Source organism: Rhizophagus irregularis, chromosome 23, assembly GCF_026210795.1.
Source record: "Rhizophagus irregularis chromosome 23, complete sequence".
NCBI lineage: Eukaryota > Fungi > Glomeromycota > Glomeromycetes > Glomerales > Glomeraceae > Rhizophagus > Rhizophagus irregularis.
Genome location: NC_089451.1, coordinates 1,253,357 through 1,281,023, shown reverse-complemented (window position 1 = coordinate 1,281,023; position 27,667 = coordinate 1,253,357). Strand labels below are relative to the sequence as shown.

General features: G+C 25.4%; 2 protein-coding genes across 2 annotated transcripts; both read right to left on the bottom strand.

Annotated features, from left to right (window-relative positions):
• Window positions 1–2,354: 2,354 nt before the first annotated feature.
• On the bottom strand, window positions 2,355–4,227 carry OCT59_015251 (uncharacterized protein; the record flags this gene model as incomplete). The annotated part of the gene is made up of 8 exons (XM_066139895.1): window positions 2,355–2,377; window positions 2,466–2,597; window positions 2,677–3,042; window positions 3,442–3,553; window positions 3,635–3,878; window positions 4,028–4,037; window positions 4,118–4,124; window positions 4,225–4,227. 8 exons carry the CDS (start codon window positions 4,225–4,227, stop codon window positions 2,355–2,357), a joined length of 897 nt encoding a protein of 298 aa, XP_066002726.1.
• A 19,079-nt stretch (window positions 4,228–23,306) lies between these two features.
• Window positions 23,307–24,689, bottom strand: OCT59_015250 (uncharacterized protein; the record flags this gene model as incomplete). The annotated part of the gene is made up of 2 exons (XM_066139894.1): window positions 23,307–23,635; window positions 23,699–24,689. The coding sequence occupies 2 exons, from the start codon at window positions 24,687–24,689 to the stop codon at window positions 23,307–23,309; spliced, it is 1,320 nt and encodes a 439-aa protein (XP_066002725.1).
• Window positions 24,690–27,667: the final 2,978 nt, after the last annotated feature.

The window sequence follows — 27,667 nt, the reverse complement described above, 5'->3', positions numbered from 1 at the left end:
CCGTTTCTTATAACGGGTACCTGCCGTTTCTTATAACGGGTACCCGTCCGTTTTATAGCGGGTACCCGCCGTTCCTTATAACAGGTACCCGCCGTTTCTTATAACGGGTACCCGTCATAACATATAACGTATATAACGCTATGAAATATAGCGTATTAAACGCTATTTTTTGCAACAGGTTACCCCTGAAACAGACAGAACAGGGGTAACCCGCCGTGAAATATAACGTATACGCGCTACAAAACATAGCGTATACACGCTATGTTTTGCTACGCACTTTTGACCATGGCGGCTTTCCATAGATAAATCAGATAGATCGGATGAATATTTTTATTGACGTCGGATCATCTGAACCCCTTTTACCCTTTATAAACAAAAATTATTTTCTTAATAAAAAAAAATAATTTTTTCAGTCGTATATATTGCATAAGATTTCCCTTTTTATAAATTTAAAGTACAACCATTAGGCCGGGCAAAAAAAATTTTTAGATTCTCGGGACATAAAATTTTAAAAATGACCCGGCCGGCCGGCATTTTTTTTTATATTTGTAAAATTTTTTTATATGTAAAATTTTTTTACGCCACATTGGCCAATAACTTATAATCACGTTATAAAATTTTTTACTATAAAAAAAAATTTCCCATTTTTCGAAAAACTGACCCGGCCGGGTCACGAGAATCTAAAATTTTTTTTTGCCCGGCCTTAGAGACCACTACTTAAGGTAAATGGAAAAGCCGGTCCCTTTTCAGGAATGTTATTAACGTACACTTTTTAAGAAAAAACGTTACTTTAACGTGGGAATTGTTTTTTGAGGTAAATGGAAGAATGAGATTTCTGGACTCTTTAAAGGAACATTATTAGTGTTTTTTTTTTCTTTTAGGATAACCACTTTGAAACTTCTTGAGGTAAAGGGAAATTGAAGAGGAGAGTCTAGAACTCTTATCAAGAACTCTTTTTTTTTTTAAGGGAATACACTTTGAGGACTATTGAGGCTTTTTGAGAGTTGAGGTAAATAAAAGGGAAAAGTCTGTATCTCTTTACATTTCACAAAATGTCACAATCTATTGGAATGGCTTCTTAAATATTGAGGTAATTGGAAAGGAAGAAGTCATCCCAAGAACGTTACTAACATTCATTTTATTTTCTTTTAGTGACAATCACCTTGAAGACTAGTATTGGAATAGCTTCTTGAGGTGAATAGAATTGGGTCTTTTTACAATAACATTTACTAAACGTCGTTTCTTTCTGTAGAATGGACTCTTGGATTGTGGATTCAAGTTGGAAGGTGAGACTTAGATGGGGATGATATTTTTTTTATTTAAAAAACATTTGCTATTTTTCCATTTATTTGTTTTTGCAGGATGGCTATAGACTCTTGGGAGCGATTCTTAGATGGAAAAGAAACAAGTAACTCCTCATTCTTTTTTCGGTGTTCTTTCTTTTTAAGAATATTAACTATTTTTCCATTTAGGAAATGCTTTCTTTTATTAATTGAATAAGAATAAATTACTTCAATTGTAAATATAAAGTATAAAGATTTGATGTAATATTTTATTTAAGAACTAGACAAATTTTTTTATTTCACATGATATTCTTAGCTAAAATGATTGAATCACGTGATATCTGTAAGATATTTCCCGATAATATCAATTTTATCACCTAATCATTACTTAGTTACAATATATGAGCATTAATTATAACATATACACATTGAATTTTCAATAAAATATATATAAATTGTATAAAGAAATCATGATCATTTTTATATTTTTAATAGTTTTGTTTGTTTTATTCATGCTTTTATTCATTTATTATTCATTCGTTTATTAATCTCATTTATTTATTTATTCATTAATTTGTTTGTTTATTATTAAAAATTTCTCAATTTTTTACCTGTAAAAAAAAGTATTAAGAATACCAATTAAAAAAATAAATATTGAAAAAATCGGAAAAATTAAAAATCACATGATATGAGGTGGGTCGTCATGGTGACAGGCAGAGTCGCCAAAATAATAATAGCTTTATATTATTATTTTGATAATTTATATCTCGTAATTGGAAAAGTTATAAAAAAAAAGATTTATTTAAATTACAAACTAAGAAACTTGTAAAATATTTACTACTCTAGTCTTAGTGTTTAAATAATTCTAAGTATAATAAAAAAGTGAAAGCTAAAAAAAAGGAATTATTTAAATTACAAACTAAATAACTTGTAAAATATTTTACTACTCTAGCCTTAGTGTTTAAATAAATTAAAAAGAATAAAATAAAGAACAATTTCTTTTGAATGTGTAATATCAAATATCAATTAAAAAAAAACTATAAATTTTTTTTAAAAACAAATAATGATTAGTTAATTTTCATCTGGTTTAATATCTAAATAATTAAATATTAAATAAAATTAATTTTATATAAATAATTTGCAATTGCAAGATTAATTCCTTTTATATATCATAGTACATACCCAATGACCCCAAATCCTTAATTATATAATCACTCATATCTTCACTTACTAGCACTTTATTTGCTTTTACACTAGTAGCTTGTGAATCTTCACTTTCAAGAATTTCATTCAACAATTTACTAGTACTCTCATCTGTTTTAATAATTAAATGAATTAATTAATTTCATATAAATAATTTGCAAGATTAATTTTTATATATTATAGTATATACCTAATGACCTCGAATCATTAATTACACAATCATTCAAATCTGAATGACTTGCACAATATGCTTGTAAATTTTCACTTTCAAGAACTTCATTCAATTTTTTACTAGTAAAATCAAGTAAGCGACTTGTATAACATGCTTTAGAGTGAGATTTAGTAGCAAGCTTGTTACGCCCAATTGGTGCATTTATAAATTCAATAATGTTGCTTTTTAATTCTTCACTGACTTCATAAGGATAGAAAATCCAATTGTCAATAATATCTTTCACCTCTAATGCAGATGGCCTTTTTAATGGATCTTCATTCCAACATTTTTTCATTAAATTTACATAACATTGTGGAGTATTTTCAATGATTTCAGGACGTTCACCTTTACAAATACTTAAAGTAAGTTGAATATCATGTGCTCTATCATTAAATGGTGGTACCCCGGATGTAAGTTCCCACATAATCATAGAAAACCCATATATATCACTAGCTGGAGTATAAGGTTTGCCTCTTAAAACTTCAGGAGCCATAAATGGTATAACACCATAAATATCATACTTTTTCAAAAACGATTTTACAGGTTGACATAATCCTAAATCACTAATATAAATTTTATCCTTATTCTCATCATTATGATTTAAAATATTACCATCATGAAAATCACAATGAATAAGATTTTTTCCATGTATCTTACTAAGCCCAGAAATAATTTCGTACAACATATATAATTTTTGATTCCAATTATTTTCGACTATTCTTGTTAAATTTTGTCTTAAATTACCTTTATTTGCATACGCCATTACTACCATATATTTTGAAGTATTTAGATCTTCTGTGAATCCATAAACATCTATAATATCACTTGAAGTTAAAACACTTGTATGATATTCCCACTATAAAAAATAATAATTATTATTATTAATACAAATAAATTTTAATTTAAATTAAAAATAGAAAATAATATATTATCATACTTCTTTTAAAAATTCATTTAAATTTTCATTTAAATTCTTGGGACATTTGAGAATTACTTCTTTACCTTCTTCATCCTCTTCATCTTCTTCATCTCCATTATTTTTCAACCAAATAGCTTTGTATATAGTACCAAATCCTCCTTCTTTAAGATATTTAACATTTTTAAATTTGTAATAAGGAAACCATTTTAATTTTTTTTTAAGAATAAAATCATCTATAATTGCATTTCCACTTTTCACAAATCTATATATTTAAATAATTAAAATTATATTATAGATTGTATTATAATTTACATTAAAATAAATTATTACTTACTCTAAAATTTAAATAGAAATTTAATGTAGTATGAGTCTTAATTTTTGGATAAGTACATATAATAATCTATAATTTACAACTTACCAACTAAAGTAACAGATATTTTTTAAATGAAAGAATTAAATTACCAAATAAATATTATATAATATATATAACAATAGAAATACTTACAAGCTAGATCATAAATAATTTTTTAAATAAAGAAATTAGATAGTTTAAATTATATGTAAATATTATAACAATAAGTAATAATAGAATTAAATAAACAACTTACCATCTACTATGAAATAATTTTTTAAATAAAGAAATTAGATAGTTTAAATTATATGTAAATATTATAACAATAAGTAATAATAGAATTAAATAAATAACTTACCATCTATGAAATAATTTTTTAAATAAAGAAATTAGATAGTTTAAATTATATGTAAATATTATAACAATAAGTAATAATAGAATTAAATAAATAACTTACCATCTATGAAATAATTTTTTAAATAAAGAAATTAGATAGTTTAAATTATATGTAAATATTATAACAATAAGTAATAATAGAATTAAATAAATAACTTACCATCTATGAAATAATTTTTTAAATAAAGAAATTAGATAGTTTAAATTATATGTAAATATTATAACAATAAGTAATAATAGAATTAAATAAATAACTTACATCCTATATTATTTATAAATTTTTAAATAAAGAAATTAGATAGTTTAAATTATATGTAAATATTATAACAATAAGTAATAATAGAATTAAATAAATAACTTACTCCCTATATTATTTAATAATTTTTTAAATAAAGAAATTAGTTAGTTTAAATTATATATAAATATTATAAGTAATAATAGTATTAAATAAATAAATTATGACTTACGATCTATTAAATAGATAAATAGTATAAATTATATGTAAATATTATAACATAAGTAATAATAGAATTAAATAAATAACTTACCATCTATGAAATAATTTTTTAAATAAAGAAATTAGGTAGATTAAATTATATGTAAATATTATAACAATTAGTAATAATAGAATTAAATAAATAACTTACACCCTATATTATTTAATAATGTTTTAAATAAAGAAATTAGATAGTTTAAATTATATGTAAATATTATAACAATAATTGAATAAATAACTTACCATCTATAAAACAATTTTTTAAATAAAGAAATTAGATTGTTTAAATTATATGTAAATATTATAATAATAAGTAATAATAGAATTAAATAAATAACTTACACCCTATATAATTTAATAATTTTTTAAATAAAGAAATTAGATAGTTTAAATTATATAAATTATATGTAAATATTATAACAATAAGTAAGAATAGAATTAAATAATAACTTACTCCCTATATTATTTAATAATTTTTTAAATAGAGATATTAGATAGTTTAAATTATATGTAAATATTATAACAATAAGTAATAATAGAATTAAATAAATAACTTACACCCTATATTATTTAATAATTTTTTAAATAAAGAAATTAGATAGTTTAAATTATATGTAAATATTATAACAATAAGTAATAATATAATTGAATAAATAACTTACCATCTATGAAATAATTTTTTAAATAAAGAAATCAGATAGTTTAAATTATATGTAAATATTATAACAATAAGTAATAATAAAATTAAATGAATAACTTACCATCTATGAAATAATTTTTAAATAAAGAAATTAAATAGTTTAAATTATATGTAAATATTATAAGTAATAATAGAATTGAATAAATAACTTACCATCTATGAAATAATTTTTTAAATAAAGAAATTAGATAGTTTAAATTATATGTAAATATTATAACAATTAGTAATAATAGAATTAAATAAATAACTTACACCCTATATTATTCAATAATTTTTAAATAAAGAAATTAGATAGTTTAAATTATATATAAACATTATAACAATAAGTAATAATAGAATTAAATAAATAAACTTACCATCTATGAAATAATTTTTTAAATAATGAAATTAGATAGTTTAAATTATATGTAATTATAACAATAAGTAATAATAGAATTAATAAATAACTTACACCCTATATTATTTAATAATTTTTTAAATAAAGAAATTAGATAGTTTAAATTATATGTAAATATTATAATGATAAGTAATTATAGAATTAAATAAATAACTTACCATCTATGAAATAATTTTTTAAATAAAGAAATTAGATAGTTTAAAATATATGTAAATATTATAACAATAAGTAATAATAGAATTAAATAAATAACTTACACCCTATTATTTAATAATTTTTTAAATAAAGAAATCAGGTAGTTTAAATTATATGTAAATATTATAACAATAAGTAGTAATAGAATTAAATAAATAAATAATGACTTACGATCTATTAAATAAATAAAAAAATTAGATAGTTTAAACTATATGTAAATATTATAACAATAGAATTAAATAAATAACTTACCATCTATTAAATAATTTTTAAATAAAGAAATAATAGTTTAAATTATATGTAAATATTACAACATAAGTAATAATAGAATTAAATAAATAACTTACACCCTATATTATTTAATAATTTTTTAAATAAAGAAATTAGTTAGTTTAAACTATATGCAAAAATTATAACAATAAGTAATAATATAATTGAATAAATAACTTACCATCTATGAATAATTTTTTAAATAAAGAAATTAAATAGTTTAAATTATATGTAAATATTATAACAATAAGTAATAATAGAATTAAATAAATGACTTACACCCTATATTATTTAATAATTTTTTAAATAAAGAAATTAGGTAGTTTAATTATATGTAAATATTATAACAATAAGTAATAATAGAATTAAATAAATAACTTACTCCCTATAATTTTTAAATAAAGAAATTAAATAGTTTAAATTATATGTAAATATTATAACAATAAGTAATAATAGAATTAAATAAATAACTTACTCCCTATATAATTTAATAATTTTTAAATAAAGAAATTAGTTTAAATTATATGTAAATATTATAATGATAAGTAATAATAGAATTAAATAAATACTTACCATCTATGAAAAATAAGGAAATTAAATAGTTTAAATTATATGTAAATATTATAACAATAAGTAATAATAGAATTAAATAAATAACTTACCATCTATGAAATAATTTTTTAAATAAAGAAATTAGGTAGTTTAAATTATATGTAAATATTATAATAATAAGTAATTATAGAATTAAATAAATAACTTACCATCTATGAAATAATTTTTTAAATAAATAAATTAGTTCAATTGAATTGTACAAATAATATAAGGGACAGTGACATATATTAGCTAATATTATTTAATAGTAACGTTTACTCACCCACCAGGTAAGATTTTATGACCAAACACAACCATTTCACATGGTTTATATTATGTATAGCCTAATATTTTTTTACTCCCCACCCTCTAATATATGTCAATGCCCTAAATATAGATATCATATAACTTACACCCTGTAGTATTATTAATTATTAATTAGTTAGATATAAAGATAATATAAAAGTATTTACTGTAAATTATAATTACTTACAATCTAGTTATTTAAATTAAGAATATAATTAGTTGAATTATATAAAATATTAAACATGAATTAATATTTCAGCTTGTTGATATACCTTCAATACGTTGGTCCATTACTATATCAAAATTATCTCTAATTGGAAAGATATCTTTTTTTCTTTTTTTTTTATTATTAAATACCTTTATTAGTATAAATAAATACGGTAACAATATTTATGCAAAATACATTATGTGCAAAAACGGTGATCACAAGTACAAGCATTTGCATCATTGCATATATGACAAACAAACCCGAATGTAGATCAATTATTACAAAATTGCAGTAACTGGATAAACATTTCATCTTAGGTAATTATTAAGCACTAATGAAATGATTATCATTCATTTTTATATATAAAACTAGAGTCATACCCTAGGGCCGGTGACCGGCCCTTTCTAAGAGTATGATATATACCATAAATTTTAACACTTATTTGCAGAAACAAAAGTATTGATAAGATATAATTTGAAATAAATAAATAATTTATTTTATTTTTTTTCATCTAAAATATTTTAATTTGTTTTTTACGTTTTGATTTAATAATTAATCTTGTAATTGGCCTTAAAAGAAGAATTTATAAAAAACAATTTTTTTAAAAAAAATTTTTTCGTTTCTACTTTCTAACCAAAATAAAATAATTCAATAAAATTTATTTCACATGATTAAAACTTAATATTGTAGGATATTTCAAATCAAATTTGGACGATTCTATGTCCACATATTATGTTTTTAATAAATCAATTCATGTAATATATAATTTTTTTTATAAATCAATTCATGTAATATATATTTTAATAAGAAAATTCATATAATTTTTCTTTAATAATTAAATTCATATAATGTTTTTAATAATTAAGTTTGTATTATATTTTTAATTATAATTTTTTACTAATAAATATCTATATAATATAATAAAAAAATACATGTCGATCTTCTAACGTTTAGATTAAGTCTGTATAAATAATCTTGAATTGTGTAGCATGATTCAGTGCCTGATTTAAACTTAAAAGTTAAGGCCATTTATTTGATCGGCAAACGTATAGATTTTTTTAACTTAGCTAATTTTTGATCGGTTAAACAAAATTTTATTGCGAAGATATTTTTTAAAAAATTTTTTTTGCAAACATATTTATTCAAAATAATCTTATTAAATGAAATTTTTTAAAATTTAAGTCCCACATTTTCGATTTTAAAGAAAAAAATCACTGTATTTATTTTTAATGAAGTGATACAATAAAAAAAACAATAACAATAAATAAAAAAGATAAGTAAATGACAATGATCAAGGAGAAAGATGCTAATAAAAAAAATGAAATAACAATGGAGTAATGGAAAGTAATAGAAGAAGAAAGGGAGTAAAAAAGAGTAATGAGAAGTGATAGGAAACAAAAAGGAAAAATAGGACATGATGGATGATGAAAAAGAGTAATGGGAGACGAAAAGGAGTGATGGGAAGATGAAGAAGAGTGATGGGAGACGAAAAGGAGTGATGGGAAGATGAAGAGGGGTTATGGGAGACGAAAAGGAGTGATTGTAGACGAAGAGGAGTGAAAAGGAGTGATAAGAAACGAAGAGGAGTGATGGGTGACGAAAAGAAGTGATGGAAGACAAAGAGGAATGATGAAAGATAAAAAGGAGTGATGAGAGACGAAAAGAAGTAATGGAAATGAAAAGAAATGATTGAGAGACAAAAGAAATGATGGGAAGTAAATAGGAGAGAAAATGAAATAATGGAAAATGAAGATGTAATAGAAAATAATGGGAGACAAATAATGAGAAGTAGTATAAAGTAAAAATGATGAGAGACAAAAATAAAAAGTGATCATGAGGAAACAAAGTAAAAAATAAACCATAAAGTAAACAAAAAATGAAGTTAGTAAGAAATGAAATATAAGATAAAAACGAAATAAAAAAAATAAAAAAAATAAAAAACAAATAAAAAAAATACCTTTATTAATTGTAGAACTAAAATATCTGAAAAAAAATAAAATAAATTAGTGAAAAACGAAATATGAAACAGAAACAAAATAAAAAATAAAAAAATGAGTAAGAAACGAAATGTAAAGTGAAAAACAACTGAACCTTACTGGAAGAACTAAAGGACCTAAAAATAATGAAATAAAATTAAATATGTAAATTATATAAATTATATAAATTTATTAGTCTAACCTTACCATATTGTAAATATTTATTATCAAAATACTAAGAAGTTTTATCCCCGGCGCAGCGCGACGGGTTACACCTAGTTTTTTAATAAATAAATTTAATAAATTCGGATATATAATTTTTCTTAATAAATCAATTCATGTAATATAGTATATTTTAATAATTAAATTTGTATAATGTTTTTTAATAATTACTAAATTTGTATAATGCTTTGTTTTAATAAATAAACTCGTATAATGTTTTTTAATGAATAAATTTAATAAATTCGAGTATATATTTTTTTTAATAAAATTCGGATGTATTTTTTTTTTAATAAAATAAAATTCGGATATATATTTTTTAATAAAATAAAATTCAGATATATATATATTTTTGGATATATATATTTTTTATATAATTTGGATATACAGTGTGTTGCAAAAAAAACTGGAATTAAAAAATCAGTCATAACACCATGATGATCTCACCAAATTGTATGTAAAATAGCTTATAAAAAATTTTTAAATAAGAAAAATATAATTATAAGCTTAATTATAGAAAAATTACTAAAATAAATTCCATATTAATTTATTATTGATAAAATCTATGGGTTTCCATCTTTCAAATAACTATTTTAGAGCAAATTTATATTTTTTTTGCATATATTAAAAAAATTTTTTTTTATTCGCAATTTTCCCATTTATCTTGATAAAATTTGAGAAATTTCTAGTGAATTTGCATCCATTTTCTAATTTAAGAATTTCATGTCAAATTTTTCTTTAAAATCAACATTTGTAGTTAATTTTCTCAAAAAGTAAAAATGTACTAGAGCCCTAAATAATGTCAAAACGTAGCCCCAATATTCAAGTTTATTTTGCATTTTAAATGATAAAAATTGGTTTTGTTTTAAGTAAACTACACGCATTTTTGTAATTTGAACCATTTATTAGCATTTTTTACTATATACCGAAATTGTGATAACTTAATGAATAAAACTCTCATCATTTTATCATAAAGGTTTATTTACTGCAAATTTTTTGATATTTATTTTTTGGCATTATTCTTAATAATATTTGAGTATTTTAAATTAAATCTAATCCACCAATGTTTTATAAATGTAATTTAATTTTCTGTTATATTTTTTAATTTGAAATAAATAATTATTGCTGATTTTTTCAAAAGATAATGAAGTGTTTATAACTTCAAAAGATATCAAAATGTAGCCTTGGGTCTCAGATTTATTATACAATTTACATAATGTAAATTGAATTTATTTTGGGCGTATTGTCATGTGATCGTCATGTGCCACTCCGAAATTGATCGATGTTGCAAATGTTTAACATGATTAACATGTCGGACATAATTAATATGCCGAACATGATTAACATGTCGTATGGCAAGCCGAGTTGGACAAAATTATCAGACATTGCGTGATAAAATATCAAGCATGGCTAGACAAAATGTCACTCCGTGTCTGACATTTTACCTGTTTATGCTTGATTTTCATCTGTCCCGTGCTTGATATTTATCTGTATGTGCTTGATATTTTTATCTGTTCATGCTTGATGTTTATCTATCACGTGCTTGATATTTTTATCTGTTCATGCTTGATGTTTATCTGTACATGCTTGATGTTTTATCTGTACGTGCTTGATGTTTCATCTGTACGTGTTTGATGCTTATCTGTACGTGCTTGATATTTATCTGTATGTGCTTGATGGTTTTATCTGTACGTGCTTGATGGTTTTATCCGACCATGCTTGACATTTTTATCCGTCCATGCTTTATGTTTTTATCCATCTGTGCTTGATATTTTTGTCCGTCTGTGCTTGATGTTTTTGTCCAACTGTGTTTGATTTAATCCAACTATGCTCGATAATTTTATCTTTGTCAAAAATTAGTTTCTTTATGGCAAGCCGAGTTGGACAAAATTATCAGACATTGCGCGATAAAATATCAAGCATGGCTAGACAAAATGTCACTCCGTGTCTGACATTTTACCTGTTTATGCTTGATTTTCATCTGTCCCGTGCTTGATATTTATCTGTATGTGCTTGATATTTTTATCTGTTCATGCTTGATGTTTATCTATCACGTGCTTGATATTTTTATCTGTTCATGCTTGATATTTATCTGTACGTGCTTGATGGTTTTATCTGTACGTGCTTGATGGTTTTATCCGACCATGCTTGACATTTTTATCCATCCATGCTTTATGTTTTTATCCATCTGTGCTTGATATTTTTGTCCGTCTGTGCTTGATGTTTTTGTCCAACTGTGTTTGATTTAATCCAACTATGCTCGATAATTTTATCTTTGTCAAAAATTAGTTTCTTTGTCAGCACAGGGTTGATATATTGTTGGTCACATGTTTTAAGTTTAGCGTAGTTTTAAAAAATTTTTTTTTTTTTTATTGGCTTTTTTTTATAAACAAATTTTGTAGAGAATTTTATTTTTAATATAGGCAAAGGCTTAGTTTGATAGAATTTCTTTGGGAATTTTTTTAATAAGATTTTTTTGATAAAAAATTTCGTTAGAAAATTTTTTTTTTGATGATAATTTCGTTAAAAAATTTTTTTTTTGATGATAATTTCGTTAAAAATTTTTATTTGATAGAAATTTTATTGGAGAATTTTTTTTTGATAAGATTTTTTTTTGACATATACTTAACAATTTTTTGTGACAGGAGAAATTTTTTTTTTTTTGATAGAGAATTAATTGAGAATTTCTTTTTTTTTTTGCAGAAAATTATTTGAAGAATTTTTTTAATAGGGAAGATTTTTTTTTTGATAGATAATTTCGTTACTAGAAAATTTTTTTAACAAGTGAGATTTTTTTTTGATAGAGAATTTCGTTAAGAATTTTTTTTTAATAGGAGGGAGTTTTCCTTGATAAAGAATTCTTTTGGGAATTTTTTTTAAGGGTTTTGTTTTTTATCGCACCCGCGATATGTCGCAAGGGCATGCGCCTCCTAATTTTATTGGCGAAAAATTTTTTTGTGGCGCGTCAAATTTCAATTGTAACACGATCTTAAAAAATTTTTTTTTAAAAAATTCTTCGATCTGTTTTGGTTTCTTTGTCCCTACCCTTTAATAAAAACAAACCTTTACATTTCTTTTCTAATTACGTTTTCATTAAAAACATTGTTTATCATGTTTATATTCGATGGTTGGTTTCTTTTTTCTTCTTTTTTGTCTTGTTTTGAAAACTACACTAAAGGTTTTTTTTTCTTTTTTCAGGTCCTTTGCGTTGTGGATTTTGACGTTAATATCATTTGAAAAGAGACTTTTCGTTCTTTAAAGACTCGGTAGGTGAAGTTTAATACACCGTGTTTAATAACCTTAAAAACACTATTAACGATTTTTTTTTTTACTTTAGATTCTTTCACTTTAGATTCTTTTCACAACGGAAGTTTAATGTCAATTTCGTTACTCTTCCTTCTTCTCATTTGGAAAAAATATTGGTAAGTGTCGGTTATATAGACTATGAACTAATTTAAACGGCCTCTTCAAAGTTTTTGTATATGTATTAACCTCTTGTAAACAATATTAACCAATTTTCTTCTTTTTTTTAGGTTCTTTAATTTGATTTCCTTTCTAAAGAAGACCTCTTACTTTCCACTTTGGCGAAGTCTCGGTAGGTGTTATTCAGGTTGTTGGTGTACGCGAAGCTTTTAGAAACAACACTAACAGGTGTTTTTTCTTTTTTTTAGGTTTTTTTTCGTTGTAAAAGCTAAGATTTACCGCCAATTGTGTTTTTTTTCATTTCGGTAGGTGTTATATAGGTTAATGGTGCATGTAATAACCTGTTATAAATGATATTAATGAGTTTTTTTCTTTTTTTAGGTTCTTTCACGTTGTTAAAGCCAAACTTTAAAGCTGATCTCATTTTTAAGGTACCTTTGTTACCTTTCACTTCGGTAGGTGTTATATGGGCTAATGGTGTATGTAATAACCTATTATAAATGATAATATTAATGAGTTTTTTTTTCTTTTTTTAGGTTTTTTTCACGTTGTTAAAGCCAAACTTTAAAACTGATCCCATTTCTAAGGTACCTTTGTTACCTTTCACTTCGGTAGGTGTTATATGGGCTAATGGTGTATGTAATAACCTATTATAAATGATAATATTAATGAGTTTTTTTTCTTTTTTTAGGGGTTTTCACGTTGTTAAAGCCAAACTTTAAAGCTGATACCGTCGGACGAAACATACCAGGTAATAAAGGACTAGTAGAAATTGTTTGGCGGAAAAATTCTAACGCTCTACCAGGATAAATGGTATAAATCCTTTTTTCTCCATTTTTTTGGTACCTTTGTTATTTTTTACTTCGGTAGGTGTTATATGGGCTAATGGTGTATGAAACAGCCTTTGGAAATGATTAAAGTATATAAATTAGGAACCAGGATGCTTAACAATTTTTTTAATAAAGTAATTAATTACATACACATAAAATTCTTATATAGAAAAGGTCTAATAATTAATGATTAATCCTTACTTTTCTTACTTTCTTGATGGTATTGTCTTTTTATTTTGATAGAGAGTTGGTAAATATTATATTAAAAGACTTCTTTTATTGCAGAAGCTTAATTTTAATTTTAAATCTTGTTAAAAAAAGACTTTTCATTTTCGGTAAAGTGTTGATAGGACTAATAGTATATGTTATTGCTTTTATAAATGTCATTAACTTGGTTTTAGTTCTGAATAAACGAAAATATTAGTGTGCGGACAATGCTTAATTTTATTGGCTAGTAAATATATGAATTGTGATTGTAACACAAAAGTTACTATTTGTTTACCTAATTTTTTTGTACGTCCCTTTATTTTTTTTTGCTTTTTACACACCTTATACCTTTGTTTACTACAATGCAACAAGAAAACTCTGAACCAGTTTTGTATCAAGGAAAGGCTTTCACCACTTGGAAGCAAGCATTTGAAACTATTGAAAGTCGGGCAAAGCAGCAAGGGTTTAATATCATATATAGTCGTGTTGAGAAAAAATCTGATGGAACTTTTCGTAGACGTACTGCACAATGTGAACATCATGGTAATTATGTTACAAAATCCAATAAAGAGACAACAACAAAACGTCTAGGCTGTGCTTGGCATATTAATTTATCAGAACCTACCTCTAAAAATCCTTTTAAATATGTTTATATTACAACACTTCATGATATCCATTCACATAATCTTAATCCTAATATCATTCAATTTGGAGATAACAAATACATACCTCCTGAAATTATGAAGGAGATTGAATTTCTTACTATTAAATGCAGAATGGGAGCTGCTACACAAAGACAATATCTTGAAGCAAAGTTCCCAGGACAAATAATTTATGATAATGATTTGTATAAAGCAATTCAACATTTTCGTCCACAAAATAAAGATGATAGTAATGATGCAGCTAAATTGTATACGAAATTACTTGAATTATCACAAAATAATCCAATGTGGAAGGTTGCGATCAAATTTGATAATAATAATACTCTTACACATTTATTCTGGATGACGCCATCTCAGTTAGAATTATGGTATCGGTATTCAGATATTGTGGTACAAGATGTAACTTGTAAAACCAATAGGTATGAGATGGCTTTAAGTTTATTTATTATTCTTGATGAAAATCGGAATGTAAGACTTGTTGCACAAGCATTATTAATTGATGAAACAAAAGAATCACATGAATGGTCATTTGAACAACTCAATTTAGCAACAAATAATGTGTATCCACAAGTAATAATGACAGATGCAGATCCAGCTGTACATGCTGCGATTAGGTCTACATTTCCTACCACATACCCGATGCATTGCACTTTTCATATTAGCCAAAATTTGATTAAAAAGGTTCAAAAACTAATTGGAAATAAATTTCAAGAGTTTTTTACAAAATTTCATGCTGTACGTAATACACTAAACACACTTTCCTTTGAATCAGAATGGAGAAAATTAATTACTCAATATCCTGAAATACAGCAATATTTGATAAATACTCTTTATAATACTAAAGAATCATGGGCTCATCCTTGGACATGTCACCAATTTACTGCAGGACTCCATGCATCTTCTCCTGTAGAAAGCATTAATGCATGGATTAAAAGTTATATTTTTAACTCTAATATTTCTTTATGTGAACTTGGGGATGTAATAGAGAGAAGACAAATGGCAGAAAACAAAAAATATCAACTTGTGTTATGGAAAGCTGCTATTCCCTGTATGCCTACTCAGATTTCCACTGCTGCGTTCATGTTTACTTCTATTAACCAAAAACTTGAAGAATATTTGCCTCCTGCCATATTAGAACTTCAAAGAGATGAAATTCGTCAGTGTGTTTTTTATAATGCTGTACAAGTTACCCAAGAAGTAATTGATGAATTTGATAAAGTATATATTACAATAATAATTGTATACTTATTATGTTTGTATTTTACTTGATTTAACATTGCTATTACATGTGTTTGCAGTATGATCTCTTATTAGGTCAATATTTGGAAGATGTATCTGATGCTCGTCAAATAACTGCAGCATGTATGATTTCCAACATTAATAAAGATCAAATTTCATCTATGTGGGCTGTAAATGTTGAAAACAAACTTGTTGAGAAACATTTTATTATCTTATTAATAAATGGATCTCATTATTGCTCTTGTCTATCTCTTATTAATCGAGGAATTATTTGCAGGCATTATTTTCAAATAATGCTTCGTAGTCCTGCAGCAAGATTCCATTTAAGACTTATTCCTTCACGATGGTATTATAGAGATAAAGATCCTAGTAAAGAGCAATTTTTAGTTGCTAGCAAATTTGAAAATGAGATTACACCTCTTATTCCTCAACATAATGTTCCATTTTTAACTGCAATTTGCAAAACATCACAAGAATTTATTACTCGGCATGAACAACTTACAGACATACAATTATATGGTAAAATTGCTGGCTTATCACATAAAGCTACTATGAAAGCTGTTAGTAAAAGGGATATACGTATAATACATATTTTGGAGAATTACTTAAAAGATGTTGATGAAGAACAAGATGAAGAACAAAATGAAAATATCGAATTAGAAGATACAAAAGATGATGAATCTGATAAGGAAAATTTTCCTTTTATTCTCAATAATCCTAATAAACAAACCAGGTCTAAAGGACGCCCGAAGGGTACAAAACGAATTAAAGCAAGCCATGAAAAAGAAAAGGCTACGACTTCAGTAAATAGTAAACAATATAAATGTGGAAATTGTGGTGATATGGGTCATAATAAGCGAAATTGTAATATTTTAAGATAGTTATCAAATGCTAAAGTATCTTTAAATTTGACAATAAAGTTTATTAAGCCTCCTAATTAAATCTTCACTAATACTTCCCAAAGATATACATACACCACTAATCTATTTATTATCTCCGAAATAGAAGACATCAGAGTTTCCATGTGCATTTTTCATGTTCACTAGTCGTACTTGTTACACTTGCTGTATCATCATTGTCGGGTGAATTACATCCGTATGAATCTAAAAAAGAAAAAAAAACCATTAATTCATTTTAAAGACTACTATATAGTACATACACCATTAGCCCATATAACACCTACCGAAGTGAAAGGTAACAAAGGTACCTTAGAAATGGGATCAGTTTTAAAGTTTGGCTTTAACAACGTGAAAAAAACCTAAAAAAAGAAAAAAAAACTCATTAATATTATCATTTATAATAGGTTATTACATACACCATTAGCCCATATAACACCTACCGAAGTGAAAGGTAACAAAGGTACCTTAAAAATGAGATCAGCTTTAAAGTTTGGCTTTAACAACGTGAAAGAACCTAAAAAAAGAAAAAAACTCATTAATATCATTTATAACAGGTTATTACATGCACCATTAACCTATATAACACCTACCGAAATGAAAAAAAACACAATTGGCGGTAAATCTTAGCTTTTACAACGAAAAAAAACCTAAAAAAAAGAAAAAACACCTGTTAGTGTTGTTTCTAAAAGCTTCGCGTACACCAACAACCTGAATAACACCTACCGAGACTTCGCCAAAGTGGAAAGTAAGAGGTCTTCTTTAGAAAGGAAATCAAATTAAAGAACCTAAAAAAAAGAAGAAAATTGGTTAATATTGTTTACAAGAGGTTAATACATATACAAAAACTTTGAAGAGGCCGTTTAAATTAGTTCATAGTCTATATAACCGACACTTACCAATATTTTTTCCAAATGAGAAGAAGGAAGAGTAACGAAATTGACATTAAACTTCCATTGTGAAAAGAATCTAAAGTGAAAGAATCTAAAGTAAAAAAAAAAATCGTTAATAGTGTTTTTAAGGTTATTAAACACGGTGTATTAAACTTCACCTACCGAGTCTTTAAAGAACGAAAAGTCTCTTTTCAAATGATATTAACGTCAAAATCCACAACGCAAAGGACCTGAAAAAAGAAAAAAAAAACCTTTAGTGTAGTTTTCAAAACAAGACAAAAAAGAAGAAAAAAGAAACCAACCATCGAATATAAACATGATAAACAATGTTTTTAATGAAAACGTAATTAGAAAAGAAATGTAAAGGTTTGTTTTTATTAAAGGGTAGGGACAAAGAAACCAAAACAGATCGAAGAATTTTTTAAAAAAAAATTTTTTAAGATCGTGTTACAATTGAAATTTGACGCGCCACAAAAAAATTTTTCGCCAATAAAATTAGGAGGCGCATGCCCTTGCGACATATCGCGGGTGCGATAAAAAACAAAACCCTTTTTTTAATAAGTGAAAGTATTTTTTGACGGAGAATTTTATTAGAGAATTTTTTTTTTTTTTTTTTGATAGAAATTTCATCATAGAATTTTTTTTTTAATAGGTAAGATTTTTTTTTTTTTTGATAGATCATTTCGTTAATAATTTTTTTAACAGGAGAGATTTTTTTTTTTGATAGATCATTTCGTTAATAATTTTTTTAACAGGAGATTTTTTTTTTTGATAGAAAATTTCGGTAAAGAATTTTTTTTTTAATAGGGAAAATGTATTTTTTGATGTTAGAAATTTTTCTTAATCAGGGATATTTTTTTTGATTGAGAATTTCATTAGAGAATTGTTGGTTGAAAAGTTTTTTTATTTTTTTGATGGAGAATTTTGTTAGAAGTCTCAATATTGAAAATAGTTTTTTTTTAATAAGGGTATCGAGAATTTTGGCTTGAAATTTTTTTTTTTTAATAAAGAATTTCATTAGAGATCTTTTTTTTTATAAAAAATTGATTGAGAATTTATTGGAAAATTTTTATTAAATTTTACAATTTTAATAAATTTTTACTCCTCTTCATCCTCCCATCACTTCTTTTAATCTTCCATCGCTCCTTTTCGTCTCCCATCACTCCTTTTTGTCTCCCATCGCTTCTTTTCATCTCCCATCACTCCTCTTCGTCTCCTATCACTCCTTTTCGTCTCCCATCACTCTTTTTCGTCTCCCATCGCTCCCTTTCGTCTCCTATCACTTCTCTTAATCTTCTCATCACTTCTCTTCGTCTCCCATCACTCCTTTTCGTCTCCCATCACTCCTCTTAATCTTCCCATCACTTCTTTTCGTCACTCATCACTCCTCTTAATCTTCTCATCACTTCTTTTCGTCTCCCATCACTCCTTTTTATCTCCCATCACTCCTCTTCGTCTTTCATCACTTCTTTTTGTCTCCCATCACTCTTTTTCGTCTCCCATCACTCCTCTTCGTCTTTCATCACTTCTTTTTGTCTCCCATCACTCTTTTTCGTCTCCCATCACTCCTCTTCATCACCCATCACTCCTCTTTGTCTCCCATTACTTCTTTTCGTCTCCCATCACTCCTCTTCGTCTTTCATCACTTCTTTTTGTCTCCCATCACTCCTCTTAATCTTCTCATCACTTCTTTTTTTTTATCTCCCATCACTCCTCTTTGTCACCCATCACTTCTTTTCGTCTTCCATCACTCCTTTTCATCTCTCATCATGTCCTATTTCTCCTTTTGGTTCCTATCACTTCTCATTACTCTTTTTTACTCCCTTTCATCTTCTATTACTTTCCATTACTCCATTGTTATTTTATTTTTTTTTCCTTGATCATTGTAATTTACTTATCTTTTTTATTTATTGTTATTGTTTCTTTTATTTGTACATTTCAATAAAAATAAATATGGTGATTTTATTCTTTAAAATCGTAAATGTGACTTAAATTTTAATATTTGTAAATAAGATTTCATTAAATAAGATTATTTTGAATAAATATGTTTGCAAAAAAAATTTTAAAAAAAATATCTTTTTAATAATAACCGATCAAAAATTAGATACATATTTGAAAAAAAAAACCCAGGCGATGATCGCCCAGGCGACATTTAGCAATTCCAATTTTTATTTATATATATTAAAAGTATTTAAAATAGTAGATTTTCAAAAATGTTTTTATGCCAATTAATGATAAAAAGAAGAAACACTGCAAACAAATTTCTGCTATATACTTTTCTTAAAGTTAACATTTTTAACTTTTTAATTTATGTCGGCTCATGCGGAGCTTTACTAGTATATAAAATTTGCTTAATTTACTATGCTACTTAGGATTCTATCATAGTTTTTTTTAATTTTATCTTAATCTTATTAATGTAATTTAGTGTTTTTTTAATTTTATAAAAAAAGATCTTTAATGAAATTCTTTATTAAAAAAATAAATTTCAAGCCAAAATTCTCGATACCCTTATTAAAAAAAAAAACTATTTTCAATATTGAGACTTCTAACAAAATTCTCCATCAAAAAAATAAAAAAACTTTTCAACCAACAATTCTCTAATGAAATTCTCAATCAAAAAAAATATCCTTGATTAAGAAAAATTTCTAACATCAAAAAATACATTTTCCCTATTAAAAAAAAAATTCTTTACCGAAATTTTCTATCAAAAAAAAAATCTCCTGTTAAAAAAATTATTAACGAAATGATCTATCAAAAAAAAAATCTCTCCTGTTAAAAAAATTATTAACGAAATGATCTATCAAAAAAAAAAAAAATCTTACCTATTAAAAAAAAATTCTATGATGAAATTTCTATCAAAAAAAAAAAAAAAAAAATTCTCTAATAAAATTCTCCGTCAAAAAATACTTTCACTTATTAAAAAAAATTCCCAAAAGAATTCTTTATCAAGGAAAACTCCCTCCTATTAAAAAAAAATTCTTAACGAAATTCTCTATCAAAAAAAAATCTCACTTGTTAAAAAAATTTTCTAGTAACGAAATTATCTATCAAAAAAAAAATCTTCCCTATTAAAAAAAATTCTTCAAATAATTTTCTGCAAAAAAAAAAAGAAATTCTCAATTAATTCTCTATCAAAAAAAAAAAAATTTCTCCTGTCACAAAAAATTGTTAAGTATATGTCAAAAAAAAAATCTTATCAAAAAAAAATTCTCCAATAAAATTTCTATCAAATAAAAATTTTTAACGAAATTATCATCAAAAAAAAAATTTTCTAACGAAATTTTTTATCAAAAAAATCTTATTAAAAAAATTCCCAAAGAAATTCTATCAAACTAAGCCTTTGCCTATATTAAAAATAAAATTCTCTACAAAATTTGTTTATAAAAAAAAGCCAATAAAAAAAAAAAATTTTTTTAAAACTACGCTAAACTTAAAACATGTGACCAACAATATATCAACCCTGTGCTGACAAAGAAACTAATTTTTGACAAAGATAAAATTATCGAGCATAGTTGGATTAAATCAACCCTATAAAAAAAGAAAATTCGGAATTTGTCCTGAAAAGTATGGAAAATGTCCGGAAATTTTCCGTGCGTCCGGAAAACATTCGGAAACGGTCATGTTTTGGAACATTTTCCGGACGCTCGATTCTGGACAAATTCTGGACAAATTCTGTAGTGTCAAGAAAATGTCTGGAATTTGTGCGTCCGGAAAGTGTTCCAAAACGTGACCGTTTCCGAATGTTTTCCGGACGCACGGAAAATTTCCAGACATTTTCCATACTTTTCAGGACAAATTCCGAATTTTCTTTTTTTATAGGGCAAACACAGTTGGACAAAAACATCAAGCACAGACGGACAAAAATATCAAGCACAGATGGATAAAAACATAAAGCATGGATGGATAAAAATGTCAAGCATGGTCGGATAAAACCATCAAGCACGTACAGATAAAACCATCAAGCACGTACAGATAAAACATCAAGCACGTACAGATAAAACATCAAGCATGTACAGATAAACATCAAGCATGAACAGATAAAAATATCAAGCACGTGATAGATAAACATCAAGCATGAACAGATAAAAATATCAAGCACATACAGATAAATATCAAGCACGGGACAGATGAATATCAAGCATGAACAGGTAAAATGTCAGGCACAGTGTAACATTTTGTCAATCCATGCTTGATTTTTCACCCGCCCAATGCCTGATAGTTTAGTCCAGCTCGGCTTGCCATAATGTCGAACCTAATTAACATGTTGGTTATGATCAACGCATTGAACATGTTAGTCATATTATACATAGTAAATATATTAAATTTCTTCGTATATGTATAATTTATTATAAATATAGGTCAATTTTCTTGTTGTAATGAAAGGAAATAAATAAAGTTTTCATTTTTAAGTTATAAAGTGACAGTTTTTATCAAGTGAAATCCTTTATTCGTGTTTGGAAGTATATGCCGACGTACAGCGCTATACAACACGTCTGATCGGATAATTTTTATACATTGTTTAATATATTGTCTAATTATACACTACATAAACCTTCTGCTACCTAACCATATAAATTGCTTAATAAATTTAAGCGTAAAGAACTGATACAACAGTATAACATGCATTTTTATCACGTGAACAGTTTTCTGGTTTTTTTTGCAACACACTGTATGTATATTTCAGACATATTTTTTTTTTTATATTTGATCAGGTTCATTTAAAAATGTTATATATTCGCTTTATATATTTAATTTCCTTCAATTCCTATTATAATTAATCCCAAAAATTAGCCTCCTGAACAATGTATACTGTACGAATAATAAATATTTCCTTGATGTTAATATGTAGTTAGCTCCCAGATTTTTGGCCAGCCAAATTGACAATTCATAATTCCTTGATGTCAATATATGGTTAGCTCTTGATTTTTGATCAACCAATTCGGATCATGCTGTAGATCATGATTAATTTTTTTTTTTTTTTATATAAACGACCATTGTTCGTAATATTGAACTCAATATCAACTCAATATCAATATCAATATCAATATCAATATCAATATCAATAATATAAAAACGTACCCTATACTTAGCGCATAAGAGCTAACCAAATTAGTAAAATTTTCCTTCCTTTCCAGGATAGCACGATTAGCATAACAACCAATTACAAGGACTATCACTATTAAAATGAAGATCACCTGATATCGTTAACTATATAGTGTGATCTGTATATGGTGTCAACTAGATTAGGTTGATATGCGGCAACTTTTTTTTTTTTAAAAAAAAATAGTAACGCATTTTATCAATTATTTAAATTTGATACAAATTATATAATTAATTGGTAAAATACTTAGAGCTTCAAAAATTATAAAATAATTAATAAAACCCTATAACTAAGTAAAATCTAATACTAATTCTATCTTATATTTATCCTAGTTTAATCTATATAATCAGCTATTTTAACTGTCGTATCCCATATATTATCTATATTAATTCCGTCTACTATTTTACCTGTTAGCTTCGTAAGCGTTGCTAATTTAATATTTGTTTCTAATATATTTTTATTTTCTTCTATTTTTTCTTCTGTTTTTTTCTTTTTTTTATTTATTTTTTCTCCGTCCTCGTCCAGTTTTTCTTCCTGATCATTTTTCCGTTTTCTTAGATCGGCCTTTTTAATATTCTCTATTTCTTCTAATCTTTTAACTTCGTTGCATCTTGGAATCCAAATACGATTTTTGATCTCGTTATATGTAAATCTCCATAGTTCTTTTATTAACATTATCTCTTCTTTCTTCTTAGATAAATTATTAAACTGATTATTTTATATACCTCTAATCAATTCCCAAATTCTGCTTTTGCCTCTTAAAACTACTGAAGGACTTTCCAATACATTTAAGAAATCAAAACTGAAATTTCTCAATATTTCTATATTTTCTTCTTGATTGGAATTTTTTAATTGTTGCTCGAACAGATTTAACGAATCATATATAATTTCATTTAGAGTTGATTCGTTGTCATTACAGATCCATATGTGTTCCCAACTTTCGATTTCGTTTTCCTTGCACCTAATGCATTTGTTATCCTCGATTTTGTTTGTATTTCTTTGATATAGCGCTTCGTAAGTTGGTTGTTCTTTTAAAAGATTCTTGATTCTATAGAATCTTTCATATGTATCTTTGTCACCACATTGTCTTTTTGAAAATTCTGTTCTATTACTTATGAATTCTAATGTGTTTTTCCAATCAAATTCTTTCTTAAAATTATACATGAATAAATCATCTAATCTGTTACTATTTAACATCTCGTTCTTCCATATTGCATTTGTTACTTTTTTCCTCCAACCTCTAGTATATCCTCCAGTAATCAGTCTTTGATTCCAATATAGGTTGAATTCATTGACTAATAAGGCTTCGTTATTTATCTCAAAGTTATATTTTATCGTATTGATTTCTTCATTTAAAATTTCCCTCGCTATAACTCTCAATTTCTTTAATAATCTATAATCGTATTCGTTCATCTCTGCAATTTTCATTTCATTATCTTCTAAAAAATTTTCAATAAATAGTAATTCCAAATAATAATCACTATCTATTTTCCTTCTGTTACTAAAATTGTTTTTAAAATCAAAAATTAATTTTTGTACGTTCTCATTGATTCCCAATACTATCTCGCTATCATTTTCTATTATTAATAAACCTATAATTAAACTCCTTAGTATTATCTTAAATTCGTTTTCGTTGTTACCATCGTGTTTTGCTAATAAAGTTATTTCCGAATTTTCTTCAATTATATTATTTTTCTCTTCTAAAATTTTCCACATGATTTTAAAACCATAAATCTTTTTGCCTCTCTCGTCTACTTTCGGTTTAATTTTTTTCGTATCTATAATTAAAAAAAATTTTTGATTTTTCGTTAGTTTCTTGAATGTCTTTTTCATAAATACTGTTCTTTATAATGTTTATAAACTCCGTCTCTGATTGAATTAAATTATCTATTTTTTCTATTTTTTTATTGTAGTTTTCATCTCTATTTTCTGTTTCTAGTACTTTTTTGACGCAACTATTTTTAATAATTATGTTGTTTAGAGTTTCGTACGGTTTTACTGTATATAATTTTCTTCTTTTCTTTTTTCTATTATTCTGCTAATCTCATTTTCTATATATATCAGACATTCTTTATTTCCTTTATTCTTTTTACCAATATTTCTATCACATCCTTTGCATTTTTTTAGAAAAGGAGAATTATTTATATCTATCTTGTCATTGACGAGTTCTAAATGTAAGCCTATTCTCTTGCATTTTTTACTTTGAGATTTTTTCTTATCCTCGCAAAAAATTGGAAAATCTCCTTCTACGTTCCATGTGATAATCTGATTTTTCCCTTTTTTCTCGTTCTCATCAAAAAGATTGATATGAATGTTACTTTTTGTGACTTGTCCTATATATTCCTTTTTTATTTTTCTAATTATATTATTTCCATCTTCTAAAATTTTATTTTCTATATCTTTAAACCATTTTGGAGTCTTCCCTTTCGTGTTTAATCCTTTCTCCTTGCATAAGTGTTTCCATTTTAACATATTTATACCATCCGCTTCGAGAAGGTCTTCTAAGAACATAATGTCTTTGTTTCTTCTTGAAATAGCGCTGTTTTTTATGAATTTTTTCCCCAAAATTTCTACTATGTCTATTCTTCCTCCTTTTATTCTGTGATCTTCATTTATATTTTTAATTTCGTGGTTGCATAAGGTTATATTCACTTCATTTAAAGCTTTAATTGCAGCTAATATCCAATTGTGATGACATTTACTCTCAATTTTCATTTCACCAGGACATTTCGATGTCCATATATTTTTTTGTTCTTGCGAAATTTTAATTAAAAATAAAGTTTTTAGTTTTTCATTGCCGTTTGCTTGATATAATAAATTTTTGCATAGTATTTCTATTTGCAAATCATATATATGTTTAACTCCCATAATCTCTTTCTCGTATAATATAAAATTTGGTGTCGATTTCGCAAGTTTCGCTCTTCTTTTAATTATACTGCTTAATTTTGTCATCAAATTTTCACACTCTCTTTTCGTTAAAACGATAGCTGCTAGTTGATATTCTATTCTGGGCACTATTACCATGTTCCAAACGGCAGTAATTTGTTTTCATTTAACCTTTTCCAATTGAATATTTTACATGCGCTATTTACTATCGACATTATTTTATCTTTATAAATTCTTTTCTTATTGTCGTGTCTGAAGAATATTCCAAGATATCTATTGCCTTCTCATTATTGACTTTACTTATTTTTTCTCCTTCAATGATTAAATCTTCTTTCTCTTTATCATTTATTTTGATTAGCTCATACTTCGATATGTTCGCTTTAATGTCATTTATTTTAAAAAATTGATGACATATTTCTATCATTTTTGTCAATTGTATTTTATTTTTGCTAATCAATGTCGTGTCATCCATAAATGCCATTGCGTTAATTGATATTTCTAATACTCTTGTTTCTCCTTTTTCTCTATTTATTAATTTTTCTTCATAAAAATTATATCCTGTTTCTTCTTTCGTTTCGTTTAGTCTTGTTAATAGGGCGTCATAGAAGATTCTCCACAAAATCGGTGACCACACTTCACCTTGGTCTATTCCATCTTCTATGTAGTATTCATCCATTAATTCGTTATTGACTAAGACTCTATTGTATCTATTTTTGTTTACGTCCATTACAAGGTTAATAAAATTTTTTGGTAACTTGATCCTTTCCATACATTTCTTTAACATAACTGAGCTGACTGAATCGTATGCTTTGGATATGTCCATCAACAAAATCCAAGCTTCTTTTTTATATTTATTGGCATCTTCTATCACTGCTTGCACTATTTTTAGAGGTTCTAAAGTACTTTCATTTCTCAGTGCAGCATAGTTAGTGTTTGTAAGGACTTGCTCTTTCGTTAATATCTCACTTAGTCTGTTCACCAATATTTTAAACCATATTTTCCTTGCTGTTTCTAAAAGTACTATGGGACTTGTCAATTTCAAATCGTAATTCCAATGAGATCTCGTTGTTTTATTTATCGGATAAATGATCCCTTTTCTCCATTTATCTGTTGCATTTTCTCTACTAAGACTTTCATTGAAGGTATGCGGCAACTTTATCGCCGCTAATTTTTTCATATTTATTTATTAAAAAATTTCATATTTAAAATTTTTTTTTTATCTATTTTTGAAAAAAATTTCATATCTTTAGATTCCTGAATTATTTATTTTTATAAAAAAAAAAATGTTTTAGCAAAAACATATAAAAGAGGCTCATTTACTCTTTCATTGCTCATTTATTCAATTATTGAATTCATATTTTAAAAACATACAATAAAAATGATTCATTTACTCATTTTATTTTATTTATTTGTAATTCATTTTAGTTCAAACAACAAAATAACTAAATATGATCACAAGTATTACAATCAAAAGCAAAATACATATCATTTATATTTTCTTTTTTTTTATTTGATTGTCTTCTGAGTACGTTTCCCCTTATTTTTACTTTAGTTTCTAGTACCCTTTGTTCGCTCACTGCTATGGCAACTAAGTCTCCATTAATCAGTTCCTCTAACGAAGGGTGGGTCCACCGGTTGGATATTGTATGTCTAGTTTAGTTGTGTACTTTGTAGTGCTTTTATACTGTTGCAAGTCTGTAATTAAACGATGTATTCACCTCTTCTAAGTAAAAATAAAATAAAAAATAAAATAAACACAAAATTTAAAAATACTTTCAGCTAAAATGAATGCATCATTACCCGAAACT